The 17,169-nt window shown below is 40.9% G+C and overlaps 1 protein-coding gene across 1 annotated transcript in view; it reads right to left on the reverse strand.

Annotated features, from left to right (window-relative positions):
- The window catches only part of EIF2S1 (eukaryotic translation initiation factor 2 subunit alpha), a 102,111-nt gene that overhangs the window by 73,515 nt on the left and 11,427 nt on the right, over positions 1 to 17,169 (reverse strand). Inside the window, exons 2-4 of the mRNA XM_069208877.1 lie at positions 15,485 to 15,726; positions 14,107 to 14,186; positions 623 to 774 (exon numbers count right to left, since the gene is read on the reverse strand). Coding sequence (XP_069064978.1) covers positions 623 to 774; positions 14,107 to 14,186; positions 15,485 to 15,725 — 473 coding nt within the window. The 5' untranslated portion in view covers position 15,726. The remainder of the gene's footprint in view (positions 1 to 622; positions 775 to 14,106; positions 14,187 to 15,484; positions 15,727 to 17,169) is intronic.

Raw genomic sequence — 17,169 nt, forward strand, 5'->3', positions numbered from 1 at the left:
CATGTATGAGAAGTAGTAAACATCACAAAAGAATCCCCAGAGGATAGCAAGGGCTTGAAAATGGATCTACCTCATCAATATTCACGAGGTAGGTCGCAATTTGCAAGCCACTGCGAATGGCTACAATCACAGGGATGGTGGCCTGCTGGGCTCAGCAGACCACCATGTCTGTGATTGCTTTTTTTTTTTTTTTTTTTTTTTTTAAATGCAACCCGGTTTCCTTAAAGGAAAACGGAATGCGTTTAAGAGTAGGCGGGCCGTTTGCGATCGCAAAAATGTTTGATAGACATGGCCCTAAGCCAGGAGACAAATTCTCTTCAATAAACATATTTTATTTTACTCTGCCATAAAACCTACAATAAACCTATTAGAAAGACAGGTCCTTGTACTGGAAGAGAGACTCAAAGCGAAGATAAACAAACATGAACAATGAAGGCACTTCCTGTACTGAGTCATGGAACACAACAGTAATATCATACTTCATAAGGCAGATGGAGAGAAGTAGAGGGGTAAAACTGAAAATCCACTATTACGGGCCATGAGGATACAATGCTTTTTTTTTTTTAAATATAGCCATTTCTGTTTCCGAGGGACATGCAACGACCAAGGATGGGACCCTTACCCAACTGCGTGTTTAAATGCATCATAGGCTCCATATCCCGGCCTCTTGTACTTGTCATCAAAAACCCAGGCAGTCCTCTGGAACAGACTCTCCAGCTGCTCATCCTTGGTGTACTCCAAGACCTCAGCCACGTGGCGCAGGATGCTGTAAACCTACAATACACGGTCATATGGTAAAAACCACAAGTATGCAGTGGGAAAACAGCGTCAAGAAGGTCTTGAAAATCTACAACTTCATTCAAAAGCTTTACTTGTAACTATTTATGAACATTAGTTTCAAACCAATAAACGGACACTTTAGATATGATGCCTTGACCACAAAGGAAAGCTTAGCAGATTCCTACTGTATTCCCAAACTGTGGAAGTCTCACTGATATGTTCTGCTTGACTATTTCTTTTCATATTCCAAATGTGATCAGTGCTTTGATTCAGGTACACATGTTGACTTGAACACCTTCCCTCCCTCCCTCCAGAAATGTCTGTATCCACTAATGGCTATGATGAGAAAGCACTTTGTAACAATTTTAAACAGAGATTTCAGAGTATTACTAAGATAGAGGCTTAGGCTCTGCCCACATACTGGTTTCCTCTGGATCTAATTGGGCAAAATCTGTGTGCTTCCACTAACAATGCTGCTTCTATTGCACTTTTTGGTGGCATAGCTTATACAGGGAGTGCAGAATTATTAGGCAAATGAGTATTTTGACCACATCATCCTCTTTATGCATGTTGTCTTACTCCAAGCTGTATAGGCTCGAAAGCCTACTACCAATTAAGCATATTAGGTGATGTGCATCTCTGTAATGAGAAGGGGTGTGGTCTAATGACATCAACAACCTATATCAGGTGTGCATAATTATTAGGCAACTTCCTTTCCTTTGGCAAAATGGGTCAAAAGAAGGACTCGACAGGCTCCGAAAAGTCAAAAATAGTGAGATATCTTGCAGAGGGATGCAGCACTCTTAAAATTGCAAAGCTTCTGAAGCGTGATCATCGAACAATCAAGCGTTTCATTCAAAATAGTCAACAGGGTCGCAAGAAGCGTGTGGAAAAACCAAGGCGCAAAATAACTGCCCATGAACTGAGAAAAGTCAAGCGTGCAGCTGCCACGATGCCACTTGCCACCAGTTTGGCCATATTTCAGAGCTGCAACATCACTGGAGTGCCCAAAAGCACAAGGTGTGCAATACTCAGAGACATGGCCAAGGTAAGAAAGGCTGAAAGACGACCACCACTGAACAAGACACACAAGCTGAAACGTCAAGACTGGGCCAATAAATATCTCAAGACTGATTTTTCTAAGGTTTTATGGACTGATGAAATTAGAGTGAGTCTTGATGGGCCAGATGGATGGGCCCGTGGCTGGATTTGTAAAGGGCAGAGAGCTCCAGTCCGACTCAGACGCCAGCAAGGTGGAGGTGGAGTACTGGTTTGGGCTGGTATCATCAAAGATGAGCTTGTGGGGCCTTTTCGGGTTGAGGATGGAGTCAAGCTCAACTCCCAGTCCTACTGCCAGTTCCTGGAAGACACCTTCTTCAAGCAATGGTACAGGAAGAAGTCTGCATCCTTCAAGAAAAACATGATTTTCATGCAGGACAATGCTCCATCACACGCGTCCAAGTACTCCACAGCGTGGCTGGCAAGAAAGGGTATAAAAGAAGGAAATCTAATGACATGGCCTCCTTGTTCACCTGATCTGAACCCCATTGAGAACCTGTGGTCCATCATCAAATGTGAGATTTACAAGGAGGGAAAACAGTACACCTCTCTGAACAGTGTCTGGGAGGCTGTGGTTGCTGCTGCACGCAATGTTGATGGTGAACAGATCAAAACACTGACAGAATCCATGGATGGCAGGCTTTTGAGTGTCCTTGCAAAGAAAGGTGGCTATATTGGTCACTGATTTGTTTTTGTTTTGTTTTTGAATGTCAGAAATGTATATTTGTGAATGTTGAGATGTTATATTGGTTTCACTGGTAATAATAAATAATTGAAATGGGTATATATTTTTTTTTGTTAAGTTGCCTAATAATTATGCACAGTGATAGTCACCTGCACACACAGATATCCCCCTAACATAGCTAAAACTAAAAACAAACTAAAAACTACTTCCAAAAATATTCAGCTTTGATATTAATGAGTTTTTTGGGTTCATTGAGAACATGGTTGTTGTTCAATAATAAAATTAATCCTCAAAAATACAACTTGCCTAATAATTCTGCACTCCCTGTATTCAACATAGCAGGACTGAGAGGGTTATGGTGGTATGCCAATGATCCTGGCTATAGGCCTGATCTCTTTCTTATGAAATGCTATGATAAAGGCCCTTGGCCTAACATATTTATTGTTAAATTTATATGAAAGTCAATATGCATCTCAGTGTGGACTGTTATTGCTGTATATTAAAGATTTTAGAAATGAATTTTGTTACATTAAATCTCACAGATTACAGAAGTAGGAAAGGGTTTGGTGTTGATTCCCCCTTGTGACAAACCATGTATATAGGTTTACTCTGTGAAAATCTGTTTTAGGCTCTCTTAGTAGAGATAGTATTTTGTTAAGTCAACTCTAACTGTGCATACCTTCCTAATTTTCAGTGACTTCTGTCTCTCTTTCTAAAATATGAAGACTATGTGCTTGATGATCCCCTTGTGGAAATGTTTATGCTCAATACTGTAGGCCTGAGCTTGTTATGGTGACAAGCTACGGGACTGATTGGTGCACTAATAAACGCTATGTCCAATGCCTTAGGTCTGTTCTACTCATTATGAAACACTATGACAAAGGCAGTTGATCTACCTTGTTTACTGGAAAAGCATTTGTGAAAGCCAGTAATTATGTAACTGTTGGTTTTCTTGTTGCGTTACAGGGAGGTACTTTGTTGCATGTTATTTCCTACCTTACCACAGAAGAAAAAGGTTTTGGCGTTGGCCACCCACTCCGTCAAACCCTGGGGATTTTCAGGGTGATGATTCTTGTTAGGGGATTGTATATTGTTTTGCAATGTGTATTTTACTACACATTTGTAATACTATAACAATGCATGGTGAGTGCAGTTTATCTGGACATGAATAGGATGGTGCTGTCTAAGGTGTAAAGCAGTGGTTCCCAACATGTGGTCCGGGGACCCCTGGGGGTCCGCAAAGCCTTCTCAGGGGGTCCGCGAGAGCCTAGAAAATAAACAAAATCTTAACAAATATTGACAAATTAGGTCCCCAGCTTCCAGTAATGACTCAGGCAGGGGTCCCCGGATTCCCATGATGATTCAGTGGGGGTCCCTGGGTTCCATTAATGTTAAAGTGGGGGGTCCACAGAAATCAAAAGGTTGGGAACCACTGGTGTAAAGCAAATGGTAAAGGATATAGGCTTCTTTGGTTCAATAGGGAACAGTCATGCCAAATTTCATAGGTTTGATCTGTTTCAGGGCCCCAAAAAAATCAGTAAAATTTTACTAGACCTGCAGGTCGAATCACTTAAATAATCTACTCAACCTATCTGTAATGTACTTGGCCCGCAAACGGGTCTCAAATTGTGTGATCCTAGGCAAATAGTTTACAGAGTCGCCTTTTTCTTGATTCTCACATATGGCTGCACCTTCAAATATGTGAGCTCAGCATTGCTGCAGTACAAAAAACCTCGTTTGATTAAGTAGACCACAGATTGCTGCATGCATCACAAGAATCTAGCCCACATACCCATCAGGTCTAGCCCACATAATCTAGGACTTCTTTTAGTTTACTAACAACATTGCCATCAGGGCAAGAGTGTTTCTCAGTTTGTTTAAACACTCAATTTTAATAAATATATTACTAAACCATGTTGTGGTAGCATATTGTCACCTACACACAGTAACTTTGCAAGAAATGTCCAAAAACCTCTCCACTAACTTGCAACTTTACTGATAAAACTATATAGTGTATTAAAAGTCTGTGAAAATTGTGTTTCAGAAAACATATCCTTTGCACACCAACACATAATGTATTCTGATTTGTTATCGTCCTATTAAAATATTTTTTCATCACACAGAAATATAAAAAAGGGCTTGCGCAACTATTGAAATATATTTTTAAATGTTTGCAAGGTTGACTTAGTCATTTAAATGTTGTGTGTTATGAAAAACCTGACACCCTATATCCTTTTATTTTACATTCTAAGCAGCAGGTAACACAGTTCACCTTACAATGTCCTGGAACTCAGCAGTCAGAAGGAAAATTAACTGTAAGAAAAACTGACTTTTGACCTCTGTCTGTCATTTGAGCAAATGTGACAAGAGAACAAGATTTAAAGGCATCTTTTATTGCCCCTCCATTTGTCAACTGAACAGAACACCTGTTCAGTGTAAACTCGCCAGAAGGGATGATTAAGTATTAAAAACAGCTCGACCTGAACAAATAAGACTTGCCAATGCGAGTGGGTCGAGTGCATTTTTTTTAAGCCCTGCTGTTCATTATGAAACATTACAACAAAGCCAGTAGGCCTGACCTACTTATTGTGAAAAGATGTGTTAAAAGACAATATGCTTTTAAGGATGGGTACTTGTTATACTGTAGTATAGGTAGGCAGGGATTTTCTCTCTCAGATACTCTAGTAGGCAAGGATTTTCGTGTTGGTGATCCACCTGAACAAACTGTGGGGATAGCACATATGTACCACAATTATCCTTAGTAGGCTCTTCTGGGGGAGACAGTATTTTGCTTTGCTATCTGTGCTTTTGGACTTTCACAACCATACGTCTGATGGTTGCCTTGTGTGGAAACCTATGTTCAATAAAATAGTCTAGAGTTGGTTATGTACAAGTCAATGATAAAGGCTATGGACCTCATTAATTAGTATGAAAAGTTAAAAAAATAAAAAAGGCAGTTTTATCTTGGCATAGTAAATATAAATAGCATTTGTTAAAATAAATCTGCATTTAAGAGTGGGTTGTTATTTCTCTGTGGTAAAGCCTACAGATAGGTATTTTGTTACATGAGGATTTACAGATTACCTTCGCAGGGAAGGAATTTGGTGTTGGTTACTGCCTAAGGGCAGAAGATTTGCACTGTAACAATTCTTTCTAGAACCTCTGCTTAGCTGTTCGAAAGGATTATGCAATACAAAAAAATACATCCATCCATAAATACTAATAATATATATCCATATAGATATATAGAGGGCCTTTGGGTTAGCTCTGTTCAGCATTTAGGGGGTTATTCTAACTTTGGAGGAGGTGTTAATCCGTCCCAAAAGTGACAGATTTACCACCAGCCGTATTACGAGTCCATTATATCCTATGGAACTCGTAATACGGCTGGTGGTATATCCGTCACTTTACGGACTGATTAACACTCCTCCAAAGTTAGAATAACCCCCTTAGTGTGTCCAAGTGTCATGCACACTTTGCTTCCACCCATGACGCGTAGTGCATAGAGTCATGGTTCAGTCCACATCAGGCATTTATTCTACTGTCCTGTGAATTACAGTATTTACTGGTCAATTGTACATCTAACCAAAAATCAGTATGCTTCAGAGTCTGATGGATGGGCACAAATTTTTGTTTTCAATTCTCTCCTTTTATAGCTCCCCTTTCCTTTCTTTACATTTTCTTGGTTTATTTCAGTGCTCAAGAAGACGTTGTAGCTTGCATAGCATTGCTAACGGGTCGCTTGCTTTCCGCTCATTTCATCTGCTGTGTGTCACATCCCACGTAGCCAGAACCAGTTGACCATTCTGGAATGCCATGTTGATTTTAAAAGTAAGCAACCCCTCACGCACAAAGTGGACAGGGGTTACATAACGCAACAAACAAGATATCTCCCCTCTATGCTAATCTTATTACTACACAAGTCTCCATTACAGTGTCTTGTTTCAAACAATTTCAGTAAGTCCTATTGTATACCACAAATCAAATTTATAAAATCATTAAAAAAATTTAGTCTCATTTATTTCTGACAAAAGAATAATTTATTAAAATTACATAAAATCTCAATTAATCCAGATGATGAAAGTAAATTCAATTTTCACATTTTTAAAATTGGCCTAACAATTCATCACACAGTAACATACTATGATTAACCTCTTTTGATTTATATTATTTAAAAAAACACAAACAAGTAAGAGGTTAATCTTTAATCCTGCATTTTTTCTTCTCTCACGTCAGTCTTATCATGAACTTCTTCACTGCTATTTAGCTATCACACCTGCATTTGGTACACAATTAAGTTGTTACTGCTTGTTACTGCAATGTTTTGTTAAAATGTCTTTCCTAATTATTTGCCCATTTATATCGCTGGAGGGCGACAGATGTCCAGGAGATCACATGCTATGTATAGCTGCCTCACTTTGAGGAGAAGCCCTAACAGAACCCACACCTACCACTTCTATGCACCATATGAACCCCCCCTCCCCCAAAGTACTGAAGATTTGTTTGAATGAGAGTGCTTGCTGGAATGTAAATACATGACTGATAGTAGTTTTCAAACAAGCAATTGGTATTTTCTCAACTGTATAGTATAGAGACATGGCTTTAAACTGAGAAAATAATTTGACATTATAGCATACACTATGTTGCAGTTGTGACTCCCAGCTTGTATTCAAATGACTTGAAATGATAGCTAGTATTGCTGAGGAAATTTAGGTATGCCTTCTAGTCTGTACACAACCTCCCCCCCACCCTCACACAAGGAAGAGAAGCCAGGTGAGCGATAAGGAAATCTTTCCATTTCAGATAAGAGAATGTAAATAATATATTGCTAGTATTCTCAAAAAAACGTTCAAAGTAGGGTTATGGAAGAAATTGCACACTCATCATGAAATGCGATTTCTAAGCAACTGAACTTTTAAGAGACATTACATTATCATTTATGTAGGAAGGTGCCCCATTTGGCATGGTTAACCCCCCTCCCACTTTTTGCCTGATATTTGATATTAACTTGACGGTGTGTGTGTGCTGGGATCCTGCTAACCAGGCCGCAGCACCCGTGTTCTTTCCCTAAACTGTACCACTGCTTCCACCACTGGCACACAGCTAACTGCCTTGTAAAAAGTACCGGGGTACCAAGGGCCCTGTGGCCAGGGAGGGTCTCTAAGGGCTGCAGCATGTATTATGCCACCCTAAGGGACCCCTCACGAAGCACACGCACACTGCCATTGCAGACTGTGTGTGTTGGTGGGGAGAAAAAGGTAAAGTCGACATGGCATCCCTCTCTGGGTGCCCTGCACACAAACCACTACCTGTGGCATAGGTAAGTCATCCTTCTAGCAGGCCTTACAGCCCTAAGGCAGGGTGCAGTATACCCCAGATGAGGGCATGGCTGCATGAGCAATATGCCCATACAGTGTGTACGTCCATTCTTAGACATTGTAAGTGCAGTGTGGCCATACAGAGCACATGAGCTGAGAGTTTGTCATTACCAAGTCCATAGCTCCATGATGGCTTCACTGAAGACTGTGAAGTTTGGTATCAAATGTTTCAGCAAAATAAACCCACACTGATGCCATTGTTGGATTTATTGAAAATGCCCCCTGTATTCCACTCAACACTCTAGTGTAAGGCTGACTGGTCTGTGCCAGCCTGCCACTAACAGGCAATCTTCTGACCCCATGGGGTGAGGACGTTTGTGCTCTCTGGGGTCAGGGACAAAGCATGCTCTGTGTGGCGGTGTTCCACACCTCCCCATGCAGGAACTGCAACACTTGGCATTGACCCTCAAAGGTTCCTGCCTCTTCTTACACTGCCCCAGGGTACTCCAGCTTGTGGAGATTCCCACCTCCTGGGCTAAGCCCCACTTTTGGCGGCCAGTCTGGTGGGAAAATTAGTAAACACAAGGAGGAGTGACCACCACAGCTGTTACCACCCCTAGGGTGTCCAGAGCTGAGGTAAACCCTGCCCCCCTCCTTGCAGAATCCTCCATCTTGTTTTGGAAGAGGATAGCCAATAGAGATAGCAATGTGCCCCCCTCCCCAAAGAGGGTTGGCACATGACTGGTGTAGCCACCCTCAGGGACAGTAGCCATTGGCTACTGCCCTCTGATCCCTGTATGCCCCATAATCTAGCATTTAGGGACACCACAGAACCTTGCTCTTCAGATTCCTGATGACCTAAAGAAGAAGGAATGAAGGACTACACCAGCAGTGAAGACTCCAGACGACAACTGACTTGTCCCTAGCCCTACTGGTCTGTCTGCAGCTTCAAGACTCCAGCTACAAGAAGACAACTCGTCCTGCAGGACCTGCGACCTTTACAAACCCCATGAGGACTGCCTGCCTTCCCTAAAGACCAAGATCTCCCTGGACAGAGGCCCTGTCCACAAAGAAACCTCCAAGAAAGACTCCAGAAACACCCTGGATCCACGAGTCCTGCCCACTTTGCACCCTACACCCACAGCCCAAGTCCAGGTGGCCCAACGGATGGGAGAGTCTCCCGGCGATTCCGACTTAGAGTCCACCCTGGGTTAACCCCTCATGACCAACACGATGGCTCCTGCAACCTAAATCCAGCGGACCTGCCCTGACAGAGACTGGATCCGGAGGAGATTTCTTGATGCCTAAAAGGTACCCCTGCACTTGCAGTCCCCCAGCCTTGGGGAACCAAACGACAGTCCAGCATCATCCAGGGAGGTCTCTACTTACCTGTCCAGCAGTTGGTTATCTTCAGGCAACTCCCTGGACCACACCTGCAGCATCTTTGTGACCGCCGGTGTTCCCTCATTGAACAGCATTGGGCGCCCGACACTGTGTTTGCACCCTGCAACCGGCTGCCCCTGTGCCACTGAAGATGTATGTTTGGTGCTGACCTGTGGCCCCCCCACGATACCGATCTAAACCAGTGCCATGAAGTCGTGGGTACTTATCTGCAAGCTGTTTTCTTCTAAGTACCCCCTATCTCCACACGATTCCATTGGGCGCCCGACACAGACTTTGACTTCTGCACCCGGCCGGCCAAGTGTTGCTGGTGGTGCACCCTTGGTGTCTTCCTAAACTTTGCCCTTTGGACACCCTAACCCCCCCAAGACTGGGATCTTAAGTCGAGTATTTACCTGCAAATTGTGTTGTTACTTTTCCTCCCCTAGGACTGCATTACTTTCTATGAGTAATAGCACTGCATTTCTAAAATTGAAAAGTATTATTCAGCTGTAAACTGTTATTCAAGTAAATTCTAAACAAAGTGCATTTGATACTTGAAAGTGATACAGTTTCAAGAATGAACTTACCTGCAACAAATATCCTTTTGGTTCTAGAAATAAAGTAACAAGGCATATTTTGATACATAATACATTGGCCTGGAGTTAGTCATTGAGTGTGTACCTCATTTCTTGACTGTGTGTACAACAAATGCTTAGCACTACCTCTGATAAGCCTAAGTGCTCGACCACACTACCACAAAAGAGAGCATTAGTATTATCTACTTTTAGGCTCTGTAAAGCCTTTGGGGACCCATTGGACTGTGCACACTATACCTTACTTTTGTATAGTTTATACAGTATAATTGTAATTCCTACTATTTATATATTTTAAATTTTAATGACATTTTTGTAAATAAAAATAAAAAAGACTACATTTATAATTAAGTATGTTTATAGACAGGAAAAATCTTTAAGGGCAAGTCATGTTTTTATTTCTTCTCTGCAGAATGTTACCAAATAAGCATTAGTCTCCCTTTTACATGACCATACTGCAGTATCAAAATATCTTATGTATACACTAACAGTGTATCCACACGAACTCTTGATTATAGCTCTGGCAGCAGATCAGCCAAGCATTCAAATCATAAGAGCGCATAGAGAAAGGTACACGTTCGCTACTTTATGAGAGTGCCCATGTACTGCCAAACAGAACTTAAGGACCTGGGGAAAACTGGAAGCACTCACACAAACTTTTTGAATACTCCTACATATTAAACGTCTAAATGATTAATATTTTTATATTCCGTTTTCAACTGTCATGCTTTTGTTTTGACAACAAGACTCCATCAGCATCCCGCAGTAGTATGAAGGCATCAGAGGGACTGCATGGTTACTCCATATGAATTGTATCCAGCATGTCTTTCACAAGGCTCTCCTCTCCCAATTGTGCTTTTCATTTACCTAACAACCACTGGGTTATGGCACAGTAGCTCCCCACACCAAATCCCTGATATTCCATCACTGCACAAGCTCGTCTGCCACCATAAACGCTCATACCGAAACAACTTATGGTCAAGACCAGTGCACAGACTGAAGAAAGTTATATTGCTTGTTCATTCACCTGGCCGGAGAACCACAGTCCTTGTGCTCTGTAGACCTGGCACTTGTTGTGGTCCTATATCAGAATATATGCTAAATATCGGTCGCCAAGGATGACCAGTGCAGGGGGAATTAATCAAGCAGCACAGTGCAGCACAGCAAGTTTAGCAACTGCTTTGCTGCCCTACTAAATAAGGTAGGAGAATGTAGTGCAGCAGACCTCTTCTAGCAGCTGCTTCAGGGAGCCTCTCTTGAGGGGCTACTCATACAATTTCTCTCACTGAATACCATGGTATCATCAACCCATGTGATGCAGATGGCAGTGATGTAGCTAGTATCAGGGTGTCTACAGTGTGGCACCCCTGAAGACAATACCATTAGGGCAGGTTTAGGGATGATAAGGGAATCTTTAAGAAGTTAATAATTGGTCAGTCACAAATGACTGGTAAAGTGTGTACATCAGTGACATGCTGTGATCAAAACCAAAGATTGAAGAACACACGCAATGGCTGAAGGGGGCTCACTCAAACATAGCAAACGGCTGAAGGAGACTGACCCAAACCCCCTTTCTGCATATATTTTTTTTAATTTATGCTATTTGCTAGCTGCTACACCTGTCAAGCAAGATCTACAAATGTACCTGAAAACAAATATAGTGGGAAAGCATTAAACAGTTAAAAGTACAGAACCTTAACAAAATAATGCTTTTGGTGACCAGCGAAACAGAACAAGGTAAAAAAATATATATAAAGTAAGATAAAAAAAAAAACTTAAAAGATATAAATGTTAACAGCTTAGTGGGTATGTGATAAAGCTTATAAAATGCAGCTAACAGTGCTCACGGAGAATAGGTAGGAGGTTGTACAGCATATCAAGCTTTGGAGTTTATTTTAGCCTCTCTCAGCCATTGACACTAGGAAAGTACTGTTTGAAGTACTCTTAAATCCTCTCTGATGTGGTGTTTAAGAAAGATATACAGCCTATCAGTTAACTGAATATACAGCGAATTCCATAGTGGAAAGCAACAGTACTAGAAGTGAATGAGCAATGGTTACCACTTCATCAATCTTCCTCATCTACCACCTCCTTAACCCTGCTTATATCAACCTTAACCTGCTTTGACCATCACCAGGCAAACAGTTCATTGGAAACATAATCAGAAAGTGCAGTGGCCATCCACCCAAAAGAGTGCCTTATACACTTTGTTTATCAATACAGCAACACAATACTGAGTTTACTACTGTTTAAGCTGGGAGAGAACTGTCCCATAGAGGCACGGAGTTGCTTTTCAGAAAAAAGGTGGAGATCCCCAAGATGTGCCTGCCTACTTCCTCATCGTTAGTCATCACGTTCTGTAAAGGAACAGCTCCCAATCACCACCAAACTAGGTCATCTGCATGGTCCTACAGGCACAATCTTTATAACCTATAATAATTATTTATGAAGCCACTAAGAGCCCTACTTCAAAACCAAGGAGCTGCCATGCATAATGAAAACAAACATAAACCTAAAACTTGCACCACTAAATAACTCTAATAAAAAATGTTATATATATATTTTTCTAATTTCACAAAATCTTTCATGTACACCTTTCCAGTACTATATGCCTAGTCACCATTGTCATGTCTGATTCCCCTCACACTACAGAAAATGTACTGTATACTGTTATTTAAAAATATTAACTATTACTTATGTATACCATGTATTTTTACAGCCTTGAAAAAGTCACTGTGTGACAGAACACTTGCTGGCTGTACATGAACACGTATATATTACAAGTACTTATTGATCCAAATAAATTACTTTCTGGAATACCAAGAAGACTACTGTACTATACACCTTGGATCTTCTACATTAGATTTTACTTTCATATTTACAAATATTTGTGTTGTGAGTGCTGTGGTCTTAGCTGTTCTTCTGTACATTGTGTATATAGTTATACATACAAAATTCCTTGCCTTAAGGTAGTAGGGCAATTGATCACTGAGCACCATTCTGAGTAGACTAAATCATAGACCAATTTTGGACACAACAAGGAGGTGCAGTTTTTTTGGCCTTTACTACCTTTTATTATTGTAATGAGCAACCATGATCTTCATGCAGTTTTTAAAGACTAGTGTGTAATTACTTTAAAGCAGTCAAAATGAAGAAGCCCACGTCTCGCAAAAATACAGGCTGGTTAAAGGAAGTGGAAGGTAGTGAAAGGATCAGAGATTAAAGGCAGCTGTGCAGAGAAAGGATTTGCCTGAAGGGACAGCCTGACATTATTCCCTAAGCATTTTACAGAAGGTGAAGAGAATCAGCTTTGGAGGGCCTGGATTTTGAGTCCGAGATCTTTTCTCTCTCTCGCTTGTGCCTTCATCACCACTGCTATAAATCGTAAGACTGATGACAAATTCAACACTGTATAAGGCCTCTGTCTCATTTCATTTTTAACTTACAGTCCTCTTTCCATCTTAAGTCCCAACAGCCCTGAAAAAATAAGCTAAATACTAGAGTGAATCTGTCTCAAATATGCAAGATAAATCTTACATATGCACCAGGGAGGTTGGAAGAAAAATGTAAAATACAGAAAAGTTAAATGGCTTTTTAAAAGGCTGAAACACGCACTGAGTGACAGGGCTACGGTACTTTTGGACAAAATCTTGTTTGATACGAAGTTTAAAAACAAACAATTACAAAATAAATGGCTCAACCTCTACGGTGTCAACTAACACACTCTATAATGGAGGCTTTGAAATACCATTGCAACATGCAATGCGAGAATGGTGCTCCATGGAGACATGAACTTGCTTCTCAAGAAAGCGCAGAGGTCATGAAGATCTCCGAGAATAATGTAGAATGCCAGGATTCACTTCTGAAGAGTAATTATATTGGATACATACACAAGTGCACATGAAGGCACAGTCTGTCAATAGTGTAATGGTTTCCATCAATTCGCTGGCCAGATAAAAATTCCATAAGTCTTCACCGAGGCACGTCATAAATGGTTTAAATTAGGTATAATCTAAGCGTCTTCTCGAAACACATCAATGGGGTGGTGAAGGGAGCAGAGTGGTAATCACTGTACATAACTATTGGATGTAGACTATAATGAATAAACAAAAGCACATGGAGCATTTTTTGCTGTTTAGTAAAATCTCTATCATACTAGTAAGTATATTACAAAATACTTCCAGAGTGCTATAAGGCGGCCTCAGACATGCATTAAGTATGTGACAAACAATGTGAAAAAAGCTTAAACCTAAATAGCTTCTGCGATAAGGATTTTACAACCACTTACTGTTTTTGATTTGGTGAATTTGTCTTCACATTTGAGGGCCTCCTCGGGAGAAACTCTTCTTTTGGACAAATCAATGTAACCTGATGTGGCAAGAAAATGCAAAAATGCTTAGCTCCAGATACCATACAAGTTCAGATCAGCTGCAGTGTCATCAACCACAACCATCCTAAACAAAAGCACTCCAACATCTCATTGCTAAATACATCCACAGAATTTTTAGCTGGCAAGATGACTCAACAAGCGGGAAGCTCTCTAGTGGCATCCGGTGTGATCTGCAGGCCACAACTTTGAAAGCTCGGAGGCAAACTCAAAATTTCAGCAATTCAATGTTGCGAAGTCATGTATGACTTAACTGCAGCAATCAAGCACAAATCTTATGGTATTAAGGGAGGACATGGTGTTCCTCTCGTACAAACACTCCACTCAAAGGAAGCATTTGCATCTGAAGGGTTAAGAACACACATATTCAGTCAGTGTCCTCCCCAAACCACCGCAATGCACGTCAACTGAGCAAAATGTAGCATCTCTCCTCGATGTGCCATATTTTTACAAAACAAAATATAGTTTTCTTTGGTCTAAAGAGATCATGTCCATTTCACTAATAATCGAGTACAGCCACTGCATTGGCAGAACAACCTTTAACTATGCTTTAACCCATGCATGTACAAAACACAAAAGGTGTGAGAATTGGTCTCCATGAGTATTCTGCATTTGTCCTAACAGCTAAGAATGCCAACAACTCACCCAGTCAGCAGATATCTGCTTGGGAATTTCAGTGTACAAATGAGCACTAGAATAGGGAAACACCAGCCATATATAAACAACGGTTTATAACCAACGTATTCAAAGCTTGCTCTAGTTAAAAGTCCATTCCTGCTGCTAAAACTGAGCCTACCTGCGACTTCTCAATTTGACCAACCCCTAGCCTGTACCCCTACTCCTCCAACGTCCTGGTGCCCTTTTTTGCTTTTTGGTCTCAGGGATGAAATCTTCACAGGTTACAATTTGCTTATTACCTAGTGTGAAAGGCACGACAGCAGCTCACCTTAGTAGCTCTAGAAGCTCCATATAAACTGTGACCCTGGCTTGCTGAGCTTTTGCAGATTTTCTATCAGTGTACATGTGTATGGTAGTCTAACCAATAATCATATATAGTATCTTTCAACACAATTGAGAAGTAGGGACAGGTCCTGAATGCTGAAACTCGTTTGTTGCAATTCATGCCTTACACATCGCCAAAGACAATGCTCTTTGCTTGCACTAAAACCTTGAGTTAGAGATACGGGGATGCAGGGTTTCTTTTCACCATTTCATGCTTTAAGCACTAATCCCTTTGTACAAAAAGCACATTATTTCCAAAAAGCATTGTTGATTCTACCTTTGTCTTTGTCAACTCTGATAACAACAACACATTCGTTCCTCCCGATGCGGATGAGCTTGTTGATGGATCGGATGCGCCTCCTAGACAGCTCGCTGAGCAGGATCATTCCCTCAATGTTGTTGTACTCCAGGAGGCTGACGTAGGCCCCCATCTCAGCAATTGAGCGGACATTGACCATGACTACATCGTCCACCTCTGGGAACTTGTGCTGGTAGAACCGACAGCCAAGGGCAGGCATGCTAAAGGAGAAAAGGGGAAAACACGCTTAGAAGACAGTACAGCAGTTCAGTTGAAAACATTTCCACAGTGTGTTTGTTTTGCACAAGGCTTTTTCATAGCATAAGAATGTCTTCAAACAAGCACTGGCAAAGCCAATAGGTCTCTCCTTTGGGAATTGGGCTGCCCTATGATAAGTCTTAAGTATTTTATTTGTAACCCTTGTTTCCACTTACAATTGTAGATAAAACTGACTTCCAGCACCTGGCCAATGTTGAGAAAATGCTCATAATAAAGTGGGCATTTTATGACCAATAATTGTTTGCAAAGAATGACAAATTGCAAAACATTAACAGAGGCTATGACACAGAAGCCACCAAGAATAATGGTGGCGGTGGGAGGCACTGTGTATAGCAGTTGCTAGCTGTAAGGCTTGCTACCCTACCTTGCAGCAATATTTATTCAAACATCAACCTGTTTATCAATCCCTGCCCCACTTCTCATACCGCTTAAATGGGCCCATTTAGTACTTTGGTTAACATTTATGTGCTGTTGATATTTATCTATAACTACATATTTCCTGAGTAGAACACAGTTCACTAGGAAATAATTCAGTAGATAAGACGTAGTGCCTGCTTGGAATGAAATCCTTATAGTACACGTACATACACACTTCAACACACCAGTGTTTGGCGACACAACTTCAAGTTCTGTAACGTTGCATCAAATTTTTCACCACCGGAAAATAGACTTTGAATTATGTGGATGCCTGATCAGTTACACCTATCACTACATTCTTATAAAGGAGATGTCGCGCGCAAGATTGTAGACAAAGTGTAGTTTTGGACCCAGGCACATAATGCTGCTCTCTTAGTTAGAGATGATTGCTTATGAGATATGGTCTCATTGTTTTAAGGAACTGATTCTGTACGTTTGATATTTTTTATATTCTTGCTCACCACAATTCTAAGATGTACTGGCCATATGCATCCTCAACTGTTGTTGGATGTTGACAAATACTAACATATCTGTGCTATTATAAGATAATGCACCTTGCTCGAAGGTTATACAAGTTCTTTTGTCTTCCGAATATGTAATACTTGATATATAAATTTTTAAAAACAAAGTTTGAATTCAACTTTAAAAACAGCATCCGTGGGCCTCAACAGTGCGAGGGGGCGAACCGGTTTGCCCTTTGGGGATGTGCATATTTTTGCAAAAGATCCATAAAAATAAATGGCTAGCAACTAGAGTGTCCCAACTTGTCGCCTCATCATTATTTTATCATTTTCACTTCTTGTAGAAAGGAACTGCATCTTATGTGAATCGGACTTCAAGACCATGCATGAATTTGCACCATACCCCAAATTTTTAATTCTAAAGCCATATTAGTCTAGAAGTGTTCGGGAACAGGGCAAAAGCACAGTACATCCACTAACTTCATCCTACACCACTGAACATGCCAG

This window comes from Pleurodeles waltl, chromosome 9, assembly GCF_031143425.1.
Source record: "Pleurodeles waltl isolate 20211129_DDA chromosome 9, aPleWal1.hap1.20221129, whole genome shotgun sequence".
NCBI lineage: Eukaryota > Metazoa > Chordata > Amphibia > Caudata > Salamandridae > Pleurodeles > Pleurodeles waltl.